The 17,724-nt window shown below is 39.6% G+C and overlaps 1 protein-coding gene across 29 annotated transcripts in view; it reads left to right on the forward strand.

Moving 5' to 3' along the window:
• Positions 1–17,724, forward strand: part of KALRN (kalirin RhoGEF kinase) — a 502,153-nt gene that overhangs the window by 225,528 nt on the left and 258,901 nt on the right. For all 29 annotated transcript variants that reach the window (XR_014586048.1, XR_014586049.1, XR_014586050.1 and 26 more), the window contains 2 exons: positions 8,161–8,352; positions 15,103–15,234. Coding sequence is in view for 24 of the 29 variants with exons in the window: in XM_083841888.1 (XP_083698014.1) it covers positions 8,161–8,352; positions 15,103–15,234 (324 nt within the window). In the remaining 5 variants the exon portion in view is untranslated. The remainder of the gene's footprint in view (positions 1–8,160; positions 8,353–15,102; positions 15,235–17,724) is intronic.

Raw genomic sequence — 17,724 nt, forward strand, 5'->3', positions numbered from 1 at the left:
TGTTACTCGGGTCAAATTTCAGCTCAGGTAATTAAATTCCACCCACCATTTCCACCTGTCTAGCTATTCCTCACTAAAGCACTGTGCCTCACTAGGGCGATGCATAAAAGGAGAGGATGAGAAATGTTTATAATGTCTGTTATGTATTTATTTTGATTATAATTGAAATGAGCACTGAAAAATAGGCTCTAGGCAACTGATTGCTAAGCTTGCAATCACAAAGCCAACTAGCAAAACGCAGGGTAGAGCAGCCTCTGGATAGCAGTGCTGTTAACAGAATCCTGACGAATAAATGTGTCCTGGAGGTTAATGCGTTAAAAGTCATTTGGATTATGATAGATGTAAATTCAGTCATAATCCTTCACAAAGCATTGTCAGAAGAGTCAAGTTGGAAGACCTCCCTTTATCACTTTGGTGGTACTGCCTGGCATTATTTTTCTAAAAATATCCGGGAACTGAACTTGGAAAGAGATGATTGTTAATTGAAAATTAACGGGTGATGGCAAGGGTGCTGCCTAATGGAAGAAAACCTAATTTCCTCCATTATTCTTCCATCTGTCTCCAAGTGAACTTTTGGGATGAAGAATGCAAGGAAGTGAGACATTTGCAAAAATCGTGGGGTCCCTTCTGAGGGTGGCCATGGCTTCTAGCTGTGCTATCTCACCACTGCCAAGCCCTTGTCTGATAGAGCTGCCCAGGGGAGAAACCTTTTCTGTTTTGGGGCAGATGATGTGCCTCCCATTTTGCTGTCTCTGGTGTAAACCACTCATGTATAGTCATATGGAGGCCCATATGGTCAGCATGAGTGATACTGCAAAGAAGATTGTCATCTTCATCTCTTACGCACACAAGATCTGTGTGGAAGGGTGTCCATACTGGGCACCTTTAGCTTTCAACCTCTAAGTACAGTGAGAAATGGCACTCTGTTCTGCACTAATTAACTGGGCTGAAACGTATGAGCATGTGGCAGAACCCCTTGCTGAAAGGCCTGTATTCCAGTTATGTGTCTGCACAGTGGCCTTTTCAGGGGGTTTTCAGTTCCTGGGTTGCACAGGCTGGCAATCAAGATGAGTTTTCCAGCTTGGTGACGTTTTCTTGTGGAATTAAACAGGGCTGCTGTCTTGCAGAGGGCCAATCATCCTCTTTTTGGAATAGCTGGCATGAGGGTGACTGTATCAAGCTGAAAGGACATTCGGAAATTAGTGGAAAGGGGGTAATAACTTTAAGCTGCAGGCTCCTTGCATTAACCTGGCACTGCTGTTCCCATGTCAGTATAATGCTGCTGTCAGCAGCGATGCTGGTTTTTAGATGGAGTAAATTCTTTGTTAGAAAAACAGGGAGTGACTCCTGCTGTCCCCAAAAGTTGGCATTATGAAGATGAGGGTGTTAGCATGCAGGAGGCATCAGCTTGCTGCATGAGGGTGTTGGGCTGCATACTAGTCATTCTGACTGAGGTAAAGCATGCAGGAAGAGCAAAAGGACACTGAAATTAAAGCAACACTTTCCTGGCCACAGCCCAGCTCCTGTGATAGATGGTAGTTTTCTCTTGGCACGCGCGGGAGCTCTATGTGAGCACGTGGGAAGACAACAGGTAGTAAGGATGAAGCCTCTGCACTTCTTTAAGGCAAGAGCCAGTGATAGTCAGCAACAGACTTGGGACAGATAGACTTACTTGAACAAAGCAAATACGGAGGAAGGTGGGTGTAGATTCTGAGTGTGGTGGTAGGCCCTTGTGTGTCCCAAGCCTACACAGCAATCTGGTCTGTGTATTTTGTTAGTTTTTTCTGAACATAAGTAGAAATAAGTAGTCATGCGATTGCTACCACACAACTGCCTTTACACAGCTGTCTTGTTTTTATAGTAGTATCTTAGCGTACTTGTTCAAGCTACTGTTTGATTTCTGCTGAAGACTGTCTGAAAATGGCTAGTGCATGTGTGCCTATTATTTGATAATAGTGATGTTGCAGTAAGAGGTCTAGGCTGTTGTGCTAGGTACACTGTTCTTTGCCTTGCAGCATCTGTTGCCAAAGGCTCTACTTCTTCAGTTTTCATGTACATGAATTACTTTTGCACATTGGGAAGCTTCTGTTGTTAAGTTCCCACTGATAAATATTTGTAAACTTAAGGATTAGTATTAAGTAACATGACGCAGAAGGTGTGTGAGAGAAATATAGCTCTGGTGACTTATACTTAAATACTCATTAGGAATTGTAATTCAGTATTTTTCAATCTCTTCCTGTCATACCATTGGCTGCTAAGAGAAGATCACAGGAGTTCTTTCCTGTTCCTTTACCAAAAATGAGAGGGAGGGGTCCTTCAGACCTGTTTGCCATCCCAGGTAGAGTAGATTTATCCCCCTTGGTCTGAAAACTGAAGATTTTGAGTTTTAATAAACACACACATTCATATCTGATGAGCCTTCAAGCTTTCTCATGCTAATAACAAAACCAAAATATTTAGCTACCACTCTTCAGGCTCAAGATGTAGAGATTGGTTCAAGAATAATGACATTACAAACCCAGGTAAATGGTACTGCATTTTTTTTAGTGGTTTTTTTGTTGTTTCTGAGTCTCTAGGGTGAACTAGATCATACTATTCACTTTTTCTCTGGATGTTTGCTATATAATTTTATTTTTGATAGAAATTTGCTGTATAATTTAACTAGATCATTTTTAAGCAGTATGTTAGTCACAGCAACTGTTAGACTGAGAACAGTTCAGCTATCATGAATCTGAGTAATGAAAAAATGTGATCTTGAAGCACTATTATTGGGCGTGAGGTTTCGGGTTGTTTGGTTTGGTTTTTTTGCCTTTTTTTTGTTTTTTTTCTTCAATACATTAAAATCAGTATTGAGAGAAGATGTAGGTAAGGGTGGCTGTATGTTTTACAGGGAGAAACCATACAGATTTCAGCAGAAGTTGGATCAGATCCTGGATCTTTTAAGGTCTTTTGTTTTCCTTATATTATGCTCAGTGCACCATAGGCCTGGCGTAACTAACAACATTTACAACATTTTTTCTCAGTTCCTCTAGAAGATGCACTCTCTGGGTGTTTATTAGGTCATTCCTTTTGTTGCATGCTCTTCCTAGGTATTCTGTGAACAAAGCTCCTTCTTGAATCAACAATGTTACTTTTTTAACAATAATAATTCTTTTAAAATGAACAATATGGCATATGGAATGTGAAAAAGTTGTATTTGAGGTAATAAACTGTAGCATGGTAGTTTTCTTTCAAATAAGCACGGTAGATATTTTTTTCTGTGATTCAAGACAGTGCTTGTTTTTATTTCAGTTTCAAAATAAATTGTTGGTCTTTATCACAGCTGTTTAATATTTATACTGAAGCAATGCTGCTTTTCACTAAGATGAATATTCAGCTCCACCATTTTGTGAGTAATCTCATTCCTCTAGTCAGTTTGATAGAGGAAAACCCTAGTGTTTCAATATGACGCAAAGCATATTGATCATAGCTCTGCACTTGGATATATGGTATGCGTATCACTTGTTCTGGACTGAAGTTATTTGTATTTCCTTTGCCAGAACTGTTCTGTGCCTGGATCTGTTAACCTCCTGAAAGAGTGAGTTATCACTTCCCATGGAGCATATGTAAATATGGCAGAGCTCACTGCTGCCCGCCCTGCTGTCAGGGAGGCAGTTGTCTGACACTAGATGGAGATGCATATTGTCCTAAGGAAGTCGCAATATATTTCATACATTACAATTTTCCTCTAAAGGCTAATAATGTATTTTGAAAATTCCCAACATTTATCTTAAATGAACAGTATTTTTCTGTATGTAGGCTGAGCTAAAATGCCATCCAATATTATTCTGCAACACTCTAGATGTAATTGGCCTTGTTATAGAAACTTAAAGGTCTTAAAGATATCTCATGAGATTATTTTGTCACTGAAACATTCTGTTTTGGGTTTATGTGTTAGGTTCATTTTGCAGATGGTTTCTAAACTTACAGTAACACAGTGAAAGCTTTTCTTGCTTTTTTTTTTTGCCTTTTTTAAACGAAGTCTTCAGCAATCAAACTTCACCTTCAGTTAATCTGCAAAACCCTTCTCTTGCAGCCCACATCCACTGCCACCACAATATCTCAGCTAGTTCTCTAGGAAATGAGATGAACACAGCCAAGTTTCTTGCAGACTTAATGCTTCTCACTGCTCATTTTTCTTTCAAGAGTGTAAGGTATTCTCAATATATGTGTAATAGAAGAAAGTAATGTTCCAGATAGAGTTGGAGGGTTTAATTAAGAGGGAAGGTCTCCCAGCATGATCGTTAGATGATCAGGTCTGAATTAGTGTTGTATTTCCCTGTGGGAGATCACTCCACAGCTGAACCACTACTACTGTCAGTGCTTACTGCTGATGGCTGTTATCCTAACAAGTGTTAGGGACTTTAGCAATGAACACATGCACTGGAAGGAATGGCTATGTTATAGACATTAGGTGTAAAAAGCAAGGCCTCATTTAGGTTAGAGGAATGGACTAAGAGATGGTGGACACACACAAAAAAAACGGTATTCTGAATTTGAAAGGCATTGCAGGTGGCCTTCCTAAACCGTCAAAGAAACTTGCGTATCATGTTGCTGATGCAATATACAGAGAATTTTTTCTTTTTTGTTTTGTTTGTCCACCGAGTGTTCTTTAGGAGTAAAAAAAAAAAATCCCCTTTCTTGCCTAGAATTTCGAACTTGAAATAAGTGGATGAAAAATTCCCTCCTGTTGTATTTGCAGACTTTCCAAAAGCAGTCCCTACATGTAGAATAAAGTTCTATCAATGATAAAGGAAATACGTTAGTCAAAACTTGGCTGTACCCTAGTATCACTACAACAATGTCAACTGAAGTGTTTTTGTCCTTACTTCTAGACATTAATATATGTTTTCTCATTGTTTGACCTATTGTATTCCTGTGTAGCCATAAATCAGCGATCCCTTGCAGTGCTCTTTGGGGGCACATCTCTGTTTTGAAGAAAAAGAGAAAGGAGGGGTGGGGGGAAGGAGAAGGCTTAGGTTATATTTAAGGTGAAATTCTCTATAAACCTGCTAGTTTCCAGCCTAAAGGAAAAATAAAGTCACAGACATTAGTTGCTCAGTTTAATTTACATCCTGTTAGGATAAAAAGATCAGTGTAGTAATAATACAGAAGCTCTCGATTCATTCAGTTTTTAGAGATGAACAAACCAGAGGGAAAGTAAGGTTTAACTCTGTGAAATGTTGACAGTTGGCAGCACAGACTTTTGTTCCATTTTACTGGGAACATTACACATTGGCAGATAACGATGAAAGCAGCCAGTTTATAACTTTATTCTACTTCACGATGGAAATGTCTTGAGGTTTTTTTGTGGATTGTGATCAATTAAATATTTCCTCCTAAAACTGAATTCTAGAGTGCTTTGAAGCTGTATTGCATTTTATCTTGACCCACAACAGCAATCCAAATCTCCCTCACAATCCTGATCCCATAACTGTAACATCTGATAGGATGTGCTATTCCAAATTTCAGTTTTTAAGTTTTCCCTGTGTCTTGGGTATCTGTGAGACCTTGGATGAGTATTGTGTGTCCAAGCCCCACTTCAGTGTCACTGCCTCCCTGAGGTGTGACAGATAAAGGAGAAGGAAAGGATACCAGTGTTGCACAGTAGAAGATATCTGCATTACACTACCACTAGGAGCTGTACAGAAGAGCACACCATGTGTGACAGTCTGCTCTTGAATCCATTTATTATTCAGGAAGCACCAGGGGAAGCTATGGAGCCACTGTTTCCTGAGCCAGTTCCACTTGGTGCAGTAAGAACATAGGGTGAGCAAGTGACTTTCAAACTGCTCCTTGCTGGAGGAGCTGTGGAGTTAGTGGGCTGGCTACGGGACAGCTTGGTACTTCTCCATGAGAAAGCTTCATCTAACAAAGTGAAATTTCCTCTATAAAAATCCTCATCTTTGTATAAACATATAAAAAAAACAGACATAACAATATATAAATCTCCCTAACTTTGAAAAAACAAACAAAAAAAACCAACAACAACAAAAAACCACCTGACTCCTCTAAGAACTAGGACTCTATTTGCTATATTTCAACTAATTGTACACTTATCCTTCTACTAGTTAGTATATCTATATACTGTAGCTACAGGGATCCAAGGACTCCAGCTGTTTTCCTCCTATGGAATCATGCCCACTGTATTGCAGTGGCTGAGATAATTCTGTAGGGAAAAACAACAACAACAAAAAAAGGAAACCTATTTTTGACACAAAATCAAAAATTCTTCAGCAACATTGTTTTTCCTTCAAACACAGCAAAGGTCCATTTCTTCAGTTGGTGCACCTTGTCCAGTTTGTAGCAACTGTAGCGATATTATACTGCTTTCCACTAGAATTGCTGACCTGAAATGTTAAAAAATCATCTTTGCTGAGGCTTAGTCATGAAGGCTTTCTGGGAGAAAAGCTTTAAATATCTATTATTCTAAATTATGTTTAGAGGTGTTTGAATTTTAGATCACCAGCCACAGTCAAATCATAACTTTTTTTTAAATATATGTTAAACTCCAGGAAAAAAAAAAAAAAGAAAAATTCATCAGTTTTCTTCTAACCATACAGGAAAAAAAAGTTTTGTTTCTTTAAAATTAATCTGACAACTTTTATTTAAATGAAATTTTTAAGAAAGGCTATGAGGTAAGGGAAAAACTAAAATTGGAGGCTGGGTACTGCTTTGTCTGTGTAATTCATGTCACAGCTTTCCCAGTCATGGTTTTACTAGGAGAGCAGTCTGGTTGTGAGGACTGTGGTCACATCCCTCATTACTTTAGCACCTACAGGTGTGGTTAGTATATATACTTTGTAGTTATCCGACAGGCTTCGCAGACATACATTGCCCTGCTTCACAACTTAGTTTGGAGCTGTGCCTGCCTCAGCCTTGCTCTGTTGTGTTTCATATTTGGATTGGCAGATACCTTTCTACATGGTGCTCCTACCCACTATGATGAGATCCTGCTCCAGAAAACATTTCAGCCTCCAATTTATTGAAAACGTTTCAACCTCCAATTTATTATTTGCCCGTGAGTAGTGCTGTAAAAATCATCTGGGCTCTGTCTGCCCTTGTATGTAGGGGTCTTACAGATTCCACTCTGAAATTCCTAAAGCCCTTTTGAAGTAGCTCAGCGAGATGAAAAGCAGTGAGTCGGTACTAGCAAAACATCTCAAATGCTGGGATGTTCCTTTCTCCCAGTGAAAGCAGAGAAAGGAGAAGTGTTTACATCAAGTGACAATCCAGAAATCTGCAAGACAGCTGTCATTTTTCTCTTGATAGTGCATCTGTGTATGACATTGTCATGGTGGCCGTTTATTTTTAGACTTACGTTCCAGTGCTTGGGGTATTGTAGTGTAGTTACAGCTGTCCACAGTCCGGTTTGAGAAAGACCTATCCTTCCACTGCTTTGAGGCTTAGTAAGAACCATCATGGAGAAGTCTTGTGAAGGAATAGAAAATAGCCTTTTAGTAGGCTTTATGAATCCTTCTAAATTCACAATGTAGCTAAATGGTATCTCTGCTGGAGAACAGCTTAAAATAACCTACAGAAAAGGTAACATTTTAACTAAAGAATATAACGTAATAGTTATTTCTATGGAAACTTATTTTTCTATAGAATATCCTTATGAGCTCTTTTAAATTCTATAACATTTTTACATTTGTTGACACTGCATGCCTATAAAGGATTGTCAGAGAGGTCTCAAAGGATAGAAAGCAAATATTTCATTTGTAAATATGTGGACTTAACACCTAGAAAGATTAAGTAATTCAACAGAAATATCAAGAATAAGATAGAAGCAATGAGTAAACCCCAACAGGTGAATAAATAGATAATGTACAACAAATAGTTTTACCTAAATAAATACAGAAAAAAATAAACTGAAGAAGAAGCAGGGAGAGATAACAGTGGTAGATAATGGCATAGATGTGCAAAAAGATTCCTGGGGGATGTATTTTTAGAGTGGAAGGTAGTATGCCTGCTATTCATGCATATTTAAACGGGTGGTTGATTGCTCTCACCGAACTGCTCAGCTTTTCTCCAGCTGATGGTGTTTGGAATACGTAATGAAGGCAGGGGGTGGTCACGGTTCTTCCTGCTCTTTATTTATGTGTGCTTTTTAATTTTCAGAACGCCTATGTCAACATCAATCGGATCATGTCTGTTGCATCTAGGCTTTCTGAGGCAGGCCATTATGCATCCCAGCAAATTAAACAAATTTCTACCCAGCTGGATCAAGAGTGGAAGAGTTTTGCTGCAGCCCTGGATGAGCGCAGCACTATCTTAGCCATGTCTGCTGTCTTTCACCAGAAAGCTGAACAGGTGAGCTGCTTTTGTGACTGGCAAAGTGGTCCACTGCCACTTTGATAACAGTGATGCTGCAATTATTACCTGATGGCTTTTGGCTTATATACAGTGAGGTTAAAATTTTTGTTCCTGGTGGACCGGTGTCTCAAACACAAACAGCAACGTTCCCCCCCCCAGAATTGGCATGTGTTTTCTGAGTGGATAAGAAAATATGTTTTTGCCTTAGTGTTGAGATCTGGTGATAACTGAAGTACTCTGGTGCAGTAACGTGCTGTCTTGTTTCTGTTGTCTAATATTTAATCAGTGCTGTGGATAAAGTCGGGATTATTATGGTCAAGAAAACAGTATGTATCTACATTCATATGTATATGTGGTATGTGCACAGAAATATTCACAGATATAACATAGAGCTATACCAGCAGACAATTTCCAGGAGCCAAGGCATATTACTGTTAATGAAACTTACAAAATTTAGTCCACCATCTATTCCTGTAGCATTCTCCATTGCCCCAGATTTTGTTAGGCCTCAACAAGAGACAACTAGGAGCATCCCAGATAATTTTCTGTCCCTGAACTCTGGTTTGCATCTTTAACAACTACCAGAATTGTTCCATAATTTCATGCCTAAAAACAGACTTAAAATGTGTCAGTGAATAAACCTGCTCTTTTACACCTAAACTAGATTCATTTAATAGTGATGGTTCAACTTTGGTTATATGTTGATTACATTCATTTTCCATTGGCAAATGGTGCTTTGAGGCTCTCTTCAGTGCTGTTGTGCACTTGTTTTTTCCAAGTAGTTTATGTTAAAGCTACTAAGTGGCTGTGGTTGATATTTATATAATAACCCATACTTCAAGTGGCTGAAGAAGAAATCATTACTGATAAGCCAGAAACTGTGCCTTGTAAGTCAGAATGTATGTATGGAAATGTTTAGCTAAAACAGTAAAGATTTTCTTTATTGTTTGTTTCTGAGCAGAGAATTATCATGGATTTTTCTTTATTTTCTGTTTCCTACTGTCAGCAGACCATAGCACAGAGCAATTACTCACCCTACTGGGCACTTACTCATGTAAGCACGCTCATTGGCTTTGATGAGACTGATACACTAACAAGATGACCAGTACAAGTACATTCATCTCAGTATAATGGGCACTGTAAAGTGTAGCTGTAGACTTAATACTGATAATTGCCTGTCATTGTATGTTCATAGAGAAAAATCAAAAAAGAATTTATATCCAGTCTATAATCTTAATGAGAATGATAGAAGGTTTATTAATGAACTAGTTCTTTTTTGTTTGCTTTGGTTTGGTGTTTGTTTGTTTTGGGGGTTGTTTTGCTTGTTTACAAGCAATCCCCTATTTTTCTGAAGTGTTGGTCTTGTTTGCAATTTATGAGGAGTTGCCAAGGTATTTTGTAGCACAAAAGGCAATAAAACAGAAAGCTGTACTAAGCAGTCTGTCAGCTAAAGGTGAATTTTTTTGTCACTCTACCCTTTGAATACTGTCAAAGTGGATATTTTGCTTCTGCCTTAACTTGAAAAAAAGCACCACTAATGTCACTTTCAGCTTTGGTTTTTTATTTTACAATGGAATGGATGGGGCTGAAAAACTTAGTCCTCCCTTGGCACCTCTATAAAAGGAGCTGAATTTTCTTCTGCTTGACAGAAGACAGTCTCTCATTATTAGGCAGACAGGAGAGTTTGCTAATTCTGAACAGCAGTCACTCCTCACTTGCAATAAGCAACAATTCAGTGGGACGTAAGTGCTGATCTCAAGCCTGTAGGCTCAGACTGCTGGAAGAAGGGGAATGTGGGAGTCAGTGTGTCCATTAGCCAAGGCTGAAGTGTTGGTCCTGCTTCAGTAACTGTGGTAGAATAAAGCAGTGACTTGTGGCTAGTAATTTAGTCATTTGACCTCTGTATAGTATAAAAAGTGAGGTGTTTGGGATTTGTTCACTAACAGACCAAATCTGTGATCTATCAAGCCTTCATTCCAAATGTAGTCCTTTTATTATATGGCATCACCGAGGGTTGTGGTGGTGGCTTGTTTTTTTTGTTGTTGTTTTACTTTTTAAACTCAGATCAGAGCTTCCTCATTTTACAATAAATAAGGTTTATATCTCTGAAACAAAGATGTAGATAAACCCACTACTTCCTCTGCTCTAGATCAAATCTTGTTTTTGCTCCCTCTGTTCTGTTGTTAGTGGTAGTACTGATGCAGATCCAACCGTTTTTCCCACAGCATGCCCCTGCCTCCCCATACCAGTCTGATATGCAGATTGTCTTTCCATCTCCAGTGCGATAAGCCACTACCATCTCTTTATTCTGTCCCTCCTACTGATTAAAGTTCTCCATGATGCCAATAGGAAGCAAGTCTTAGTAAGATCATAATCTTTCAGCCTTTGGCACACCACAGCCTGCAAGGAAGTTGTTGGCTTGGGACAGAGATTTATGAAAAGCTCTATGATATCTTATAATATGCAAGCTGAGCAGGAAACAACTTCTTTTTCAAGGTCTCTTCCTAAAGACCCCACACAGCACACTGTACAGAATACAATCTGTCTGGTTTGGAAGGATGAAAGGCTGAGTCAACCCTGCTGGGAATTGAACCTCACATCTGTCTTCACGTGCCTCAGAATCACGTTGCTTGCCTGGCTCTCACAGCAGATACATGTGGCATGTTGAATTGAACTTGGCTGAATGAGTTCCTGGATCAAAGCTTGTTTTTTGCTTTGTCTCTTTCTTTTCCTTCTCTGTATGCGTTTTTGTGCACACGTGTGTCTTCCTTATTTTTTTTAAACATAATTTATACGTACCAAACCATCATCAAGAAAATGCCAAAGAAAAGTGGGGGAAAAAAAAGAAAGGAAGGAAAGAAAAGACAAATGTTGCCAACTCAGCCTCCAGCCAAGCTTTCTTCAGCATGTGTGTTTGATCAAAACTAGTAAACTAAACTCCAAATACCTACTGTGTCCAGGTGAAGGCACAACTTGGGATACTCAATGGAGGTGTTTCCCAAATGTCCCTTAATTCTGCCTGGTACAAATATTTCTTTTTTTTGCTCTTCTCATGTTAGCATGGAAAGATATTCTAGAGCAAAAGAGAATCTGCTTCTGTATCTTTGGGTATATCTGTGGCTATTCAAAGTTGCAAGAGAATGCGCCTTATCTCAATGATTTTGAGAGAGCTGTGCTGAGTTATACCAGAGGAGACTCTGGCCCACTGAGTGCCAGATGGCAGAAGCAGACATACTACGTGTCCTCCCCTTTCTTAGTTGCAATCTCTGAAAGTGTGCTGAAGTATTAATAAGATGCTCACATCTCAGATTTTGTCAGAATGAACAAATTAATGTTTTCAATCATCTGAGAGATCCAAACCAATTAATTCTGGGCCAGAGTCTACCCTCAGAAGTACACCAGCAGAATTACTATTTAAAGTAGTTGGTGTTGGGTACATACACTAGATATCCATGCTGATTCTCTGAAAACTGACCCCCGACTATTCATTTCATATTACCTTACTCCCCAGCCAGGAATACTACTGTTCTCATCTCTGTCTGGATCCCTCTCAGCACATCCTGGAGTCCTCTATTTGAGGAAAGCAAATGAAAAAGAGAAGAAAACAAAAAAGGGAGGAAGAATTTGAGGAAAGGAAAAGCCAGTTGACATCTGTGAGATGCAGGGATAAAAACAAGATAACTTCTGCATTAGGTAGGCAAAGGAAATTCCAGAAACAACATCAGGAAGCATACAGTTAACCTCATAAAAATAAAAAAAAATCAGGGCATCAATAGATATTTTAGGCCACTGAAAAAAACAATTCATTTGTTGCCTTCCCATCTTTCCCCACAGACCTTATGGAGATCCATCTCAGGATGACAAAGGCAGACTAGAGTCTGTTTTTAATTTTTCTGGGCCTAGGAGAACCACCCTGGTTATGCCACAGTTCCCAGGTGAAGGCCTAGCAAGCAGCAAGCAAGGACTGTGCAAAAAGGTGAAGGAATATGGACTACAAAATGACAGAGCTGTGTTTTGGAGCAGCCATGTGATCCAGAATAGGAGTCACCATGGAGAACTTGAAAGAAGTTGCCTAAGAAGCCATTACTACCTGACCTAATATAGAATTTGCGACTTAGGTGAATAGGTTGTGAGCTAGGAGTAAGTGTGGGTCATTACTTTAAAGTTACTTTTGGATTACATCAGAGGCACAAAGATACCTTAGGGAAACTTTTGATTTTAGGAGAGATTTTTCTTAATCTTTCCTCAAGTCTTGAAAAACATGTAGAATTATTGGAGTCTGTCATTTCAAATCATATTTAGGCAGCTTTTATGTTCCCAGTAGGAGCTATTCTAGTCTAAGGGCTAACTAGAAACTTAAGCAATTAATTTAAATGCTATTGAGTATCCACTAGACAGTAACAGTTCCTTTTCTGACCTCACAGTTAGCAATTTACAATTTTAAATTTCTTTTTTTAACTCAAACAGTGACTTTGTTATATGAATGTGCTTCTAGCATGAAGGGTTACATAGAATAAAGTTGATCAGGTCTGCCACAGTAAGTGAAAAGTAATAAAAATTAACATAGCTGCTTTTTTCAAAATACCCAAATTCCAATGTTGTGAACTAATGCTTTGCAAAAATTGTTTAAAAAAAAAAACTGCTCTCTGCATCAATCTCCACGTAGACCACCACTTCAGGGTATCAGAGTAAAACACTGACAAGCTATATTTCTTAAAAATTCTTAAAAGAGAGGATATCAACTGCTCCTGCTGGTGGTGGTACTAGCGAAATTGCTGATGTAATTGCTGATGTGATGTTCTCTATATACAATTGATAAACAGAAGAAAGAGATGTGAGACAACCAGGTGTGAATGCACTTTCATTCATCTTCTTGAGGTGTCTTCCACCTACGCTGCAAATCACATTCTGGAGACATGGCAGTATATGAGAAACGGGTCTATAAGTGCTTGTACAAAAATTGGTAGAATTTGGCCATTTACATAAGAGCCATAACTGTGTGATTTCAGCAGCAGGAACACTGGTCTATAAGGTGTAAAGATCTTTTGTTCCCTCTGTTCACCAAGAGGTTTATGTAACAGCTCTAGAAAGTATTGGTCTCAGCTCCATGCTCTTAAAATTGCATAGGAAATTATGTGAATCCCACTAGCTTAGCAAAAAAGATGATGACTTCAGCTTCATGCAGGAGTGTTTGCGAATTTCATCTTAAGAGATTCAACAAATCAGTAGTCGAATCAACACAAGAGAACCTGCCATCCTTGATTCCAGTCTTCTAGAAAGCAGAGTTTTCACTGGTAGATTTGTACCTGGTAGATATGAATGTTTAGGAATTTATCTTTGTTATTGAATCTTTGTAAACTGAAAAGTATTTACAATGCAAACACTTTATAGCCTTGATTACACAGCAGTGTGGTGAATAGCTTTACACTGCTAATAAAAAAGGATGCTGATGCCAGAACCAGAGTCAAATTGAAATTCTTTACTTTGAATCTCACAGCCCTTCATGCTGTGAGTTAGTGCTTTACTAACAAGCCACAGGTGAACGCTTCAGGAGCGGATAAAGCTGTGGTCCTGGGGGTGGTTTTGCAGCATTATACATTCACCCTACAGGGCACTGCATCTGTTGTATAATTAGCTGTTCTTTTTTATTTTTATAAATAGCCCTGAAGTATGGCAGGCTGGCTTAACAGCAAGATGGAGGAAGAGAAAATATTAATGAGTAGTAATGAGGTGGCATTAGGCAGTCAGTATGGACAAAATATGAGCATGTTAGGTGCTGTGTTGTTGAAGTAGGCTCTGTTTAAAAGAAAAGGAGGATGGGAACCTTACAGACTAAATTCCACTCTTTTACAGAACAGGCAGCCTCCGGGAGAGCTTCCCCAATGTGTTCTGCCAAAGTGCATCAGCACTGCTCAGGAGGCCTTTAAGAGTGGAAAAAATTTTTTCCATCCCTCTGCTCCCCAAGCCTGTTCCATTTCTGGCTCTCTGTTAAGGCTTCCAACCAAGGTGCTAACCCATATCTATTGCAATGGCAATGATTTTTTTTTTCTCCCTTTTTGTGGATGTCTGCCCACCAGGAACTGGACTGAGACCAGCAGCTCATTTTGCATTGGCTGCCTGACAGCCATCAGATGGTAATGATATCTGATCGCTGCTGACCTGGGCCAGAATCAAATGTGTGACCCAGAGGTTAAAGCCTTGGTATCCTATTAGCCATCCCACTGAGCTGGTGCTGAGGTGGGAGCTACTTGAATACAAACTGTCTGTCTATCACTGAAATGCATGTCAGCATTGATTTTAGTGGGAGTTTTGTATTGCCCAAATTAGCAGTGTTAAGTACAGGTAAGTGACCAAGGGAAGTTGGCAGCTGAGATGATGGTAAATACAGCTGGATGTGTAACTGTGTACTCCTGTGCCTCATGCTGATGTTTTTTTTTAAAATGTTGCAGCCTCCCTGCTTGGTGTGCAAAGTCTCTTAGAATGGATGTTTCCTTAACCTGGTTAAAGAAGTTAGTTTTTAATCAAGAAGAAACAGAATATGTTACCTTTGGATATAGGTGTTCTTCAGGCATTTGAAGGGGTGATAGGAATGTGCTGTAACAGGGTGCCCATATGGACCCCTTATAACTGTGATGTTCTCCTTGGTCCAAGCTACAGTCATCTGTGGCACTCTGCAAAGTTTTCTAAAGTTGACAGTGCTGAGATGTTCTGTGTCGCTGTTGCTCATTGTTTCTGGAATTGTTTCAGTTCCTTTCAGGTGTGGATGCCTGGTGTAAAATGTGCAGCGAAGGAGGGCTCCCCTCTGAGATGCAAGACCTGGAACTGGCCATCCATCACCATCAGACCCTGTATGAGCAAGTAACACAGGCATACACCGAGGTATGTGTTTCCCAGAGGGTAATGTATCTCCTAAGTGATAAGACACTTGATTGGGAGGTTGGCTTTTCCAAATGAGATAGGTTTGTATTCCATTGTTGCAACTCTTTCGAAGAAGGAGTCAAATCTACCTCCTCCCAGGCTGTAGGATTCTGGGGAGTCACAGTAATCTTGTCAAAAGGGTGCACCAGGACAATCTAGGGGACAAACCCAAATGGAAATGGAATCTGGAACTACTGTTGGCACCCCAAGGAAGAACAGTGTACCTGGAACCCCCAGGAAGAACAAGTAGCCCCTCGCTACAAGAAGGACATGGAGGTGCTTGAGAGAGTCCAGAGAAGGGCAGCGAAGCTGGTGAGGGGTCTGGAGAACAAGTCTTATGAGGAGCGGCTGAGGGAGCTGGGATTGTTCAGCCTGGAGAAGAGGAGGCTCAGGGGCAACCTTATCGCTCTCTATAGGTACCTTAAAGGAGGCTGTAGCGAGGTAGGGGTTGGTCTATTCTCCCACGTGCCTGGTGACAGGACGAGGAGGAATGGGCTAAAGTTGCGCCAGGAGGGAGGTTTAGGTTGGATATTAGGAAGGACTTCTTTACCAAAAGGGTTGTTAGGCATTGGAACGGGCTGCCCAGGGAGGTGGTTGAGTCACCATCCCTGGAGGTCTTTAAGAGATGTTTAGATGTTGAACTTAGTGATGTGGTTTAGTGGAGGACTTAGTGTTAGGTCAGAGGTTGGACTTGGTGTTCTTGGAGGTCTCTTCCAACCTAGACGATTCTGTGATTCTGTGAACAGCTTCACTGCCTTTGCTGAAGTGGAAACCCATTTAAGATGGCAATAGCTTTACTCCTGTTGCATTTCTACTATGAATGAGTCATGACACAGGTATGCAGATGGAAACTGAGGATGGCAAAGGCTTCTTGCTTCAAAGTATGAAGTCACAGAGATGCCAGGTCCTCATTATAAAGAATGCTGTGAAAGAAAGAGATTTAGATGTATTTAGATGTCCAGCTCTTGCTCTGTTCATCATGTTCTTGGAAGAATATATAGAATAAAATGCAGGAGAAAACTATTTGCTATTTGGGGGTTGGTGGTACACATACATGGTGAAGTTGTTCAGATATCACGTAAGTGATGTTAAATAGTAATCTCCTATTTTCTGAATAACTGGAAGAATTTGAGTGTTAATCATTAGAGCAATTCTGGGTTGTAATCATGAAGGAGCAGTTCCTAATTCAGTACTCAGACAGGCTTCTCAGGAGCAGTAGCTTGTGTGAGCAAACACAGAACAGCCCAGTTGACCTCCAGTTACAACCATGAGTTTTATACATGTGTCTAGTCAGAAACTAAGGTTTTCTGATGGCACCTAAAAATACTTTAAAAAAGTAAGTCAAATGGGGGTTAAATAAAAAATAGTGTTTGAAACTGGCATTTTGTTTAGGAGTCCCAGATTTAGTTTTTATGAAAAGAAAATTGATTTAAAACACAAAAGCAACCTTAAAAATGCATATTACTTTTACTGATGCTTCCTCAGAAAGCTACAGATCATCAGACACAGCTGTTTAAAACACTTCTGTATTATTTCACTAATAAGCACATTTTTAAACAGTCTGTAGAACTGCCAGAGAGGTTACAGTCTGTTATTTCTGAAATGTTAATTCCTTTGACTACAGCTACATGGTGAGCTGAAAAGCCTAGATTAGATTTAAGAGTTCTGCCTCCTATCCACATGCCCGTATCTCCAATGCAGACAATGCCTCTTGCCTGTAGAATTTAATGTCTTCACTCAGAGCTCTCTATGATGGGATGAAAATGGTAGCTTTCTCTTTCGTTTCTTTTCCTGTGGAGTCATTGAAAATGTTTTTACTTCTGTAATTGTAAGATATTTGAAATGGAATGCACGTTGCATGAAATAAACATCTAAATCTGGATGTAGGGGCCTCTTCTGTTCTAATGCAGAGAAAAATGAAGCGTTTCACGTACTCTGCAGGAACCCAAGAAGAAATGCCCAAGGAATTTTAGAAAAAAAAATCTTTTTTTCCATCTTAGCATGGTTATAGCCGTAATTGTTTGCTTCTTTTCTTTATTGACCATGAGTGAAGCTCAAAAATAGTGAAGGCAGAGACCATGGGTCTGATATGCAATCCACAGCTAAGCAATCCTCTTCTACCCTGCTGGTAACACCAAAAAGGTTCTCTTCAGTCAGGTTTGAGCTATGTTGATGGTAAGACTCTTGTTCAGTGTGACTTGATTAACTGTATTAACTGAATTTTACCGTCTGTTCCCAGAGACATGATATATTTGCTCTAAAGACCCATTTTTTTTCCTAGTGTAAATTGTAGCTGTCTCACAGATGGCACCATTAGTCTAGTCAGTGGCAAGGCTTTGGAGGTATTGCTGACCCAATATATAGGATGTTTACGGATCATAGCTTATCCACTAGTTATGCATACAACTTCCATGGAGATTATTGCATTAGCACAATAAAATCTAGCTTTTA

Source organism: Anser anser (genome assembly GCF_964211835.1).
Source record: "Anser anser genome assembly, chromosome: 6".
NCBI lineage: Eukaryota > Metazoa > Chordata > Aves > Anseriformes > Anatidae > Anser > Anser anser.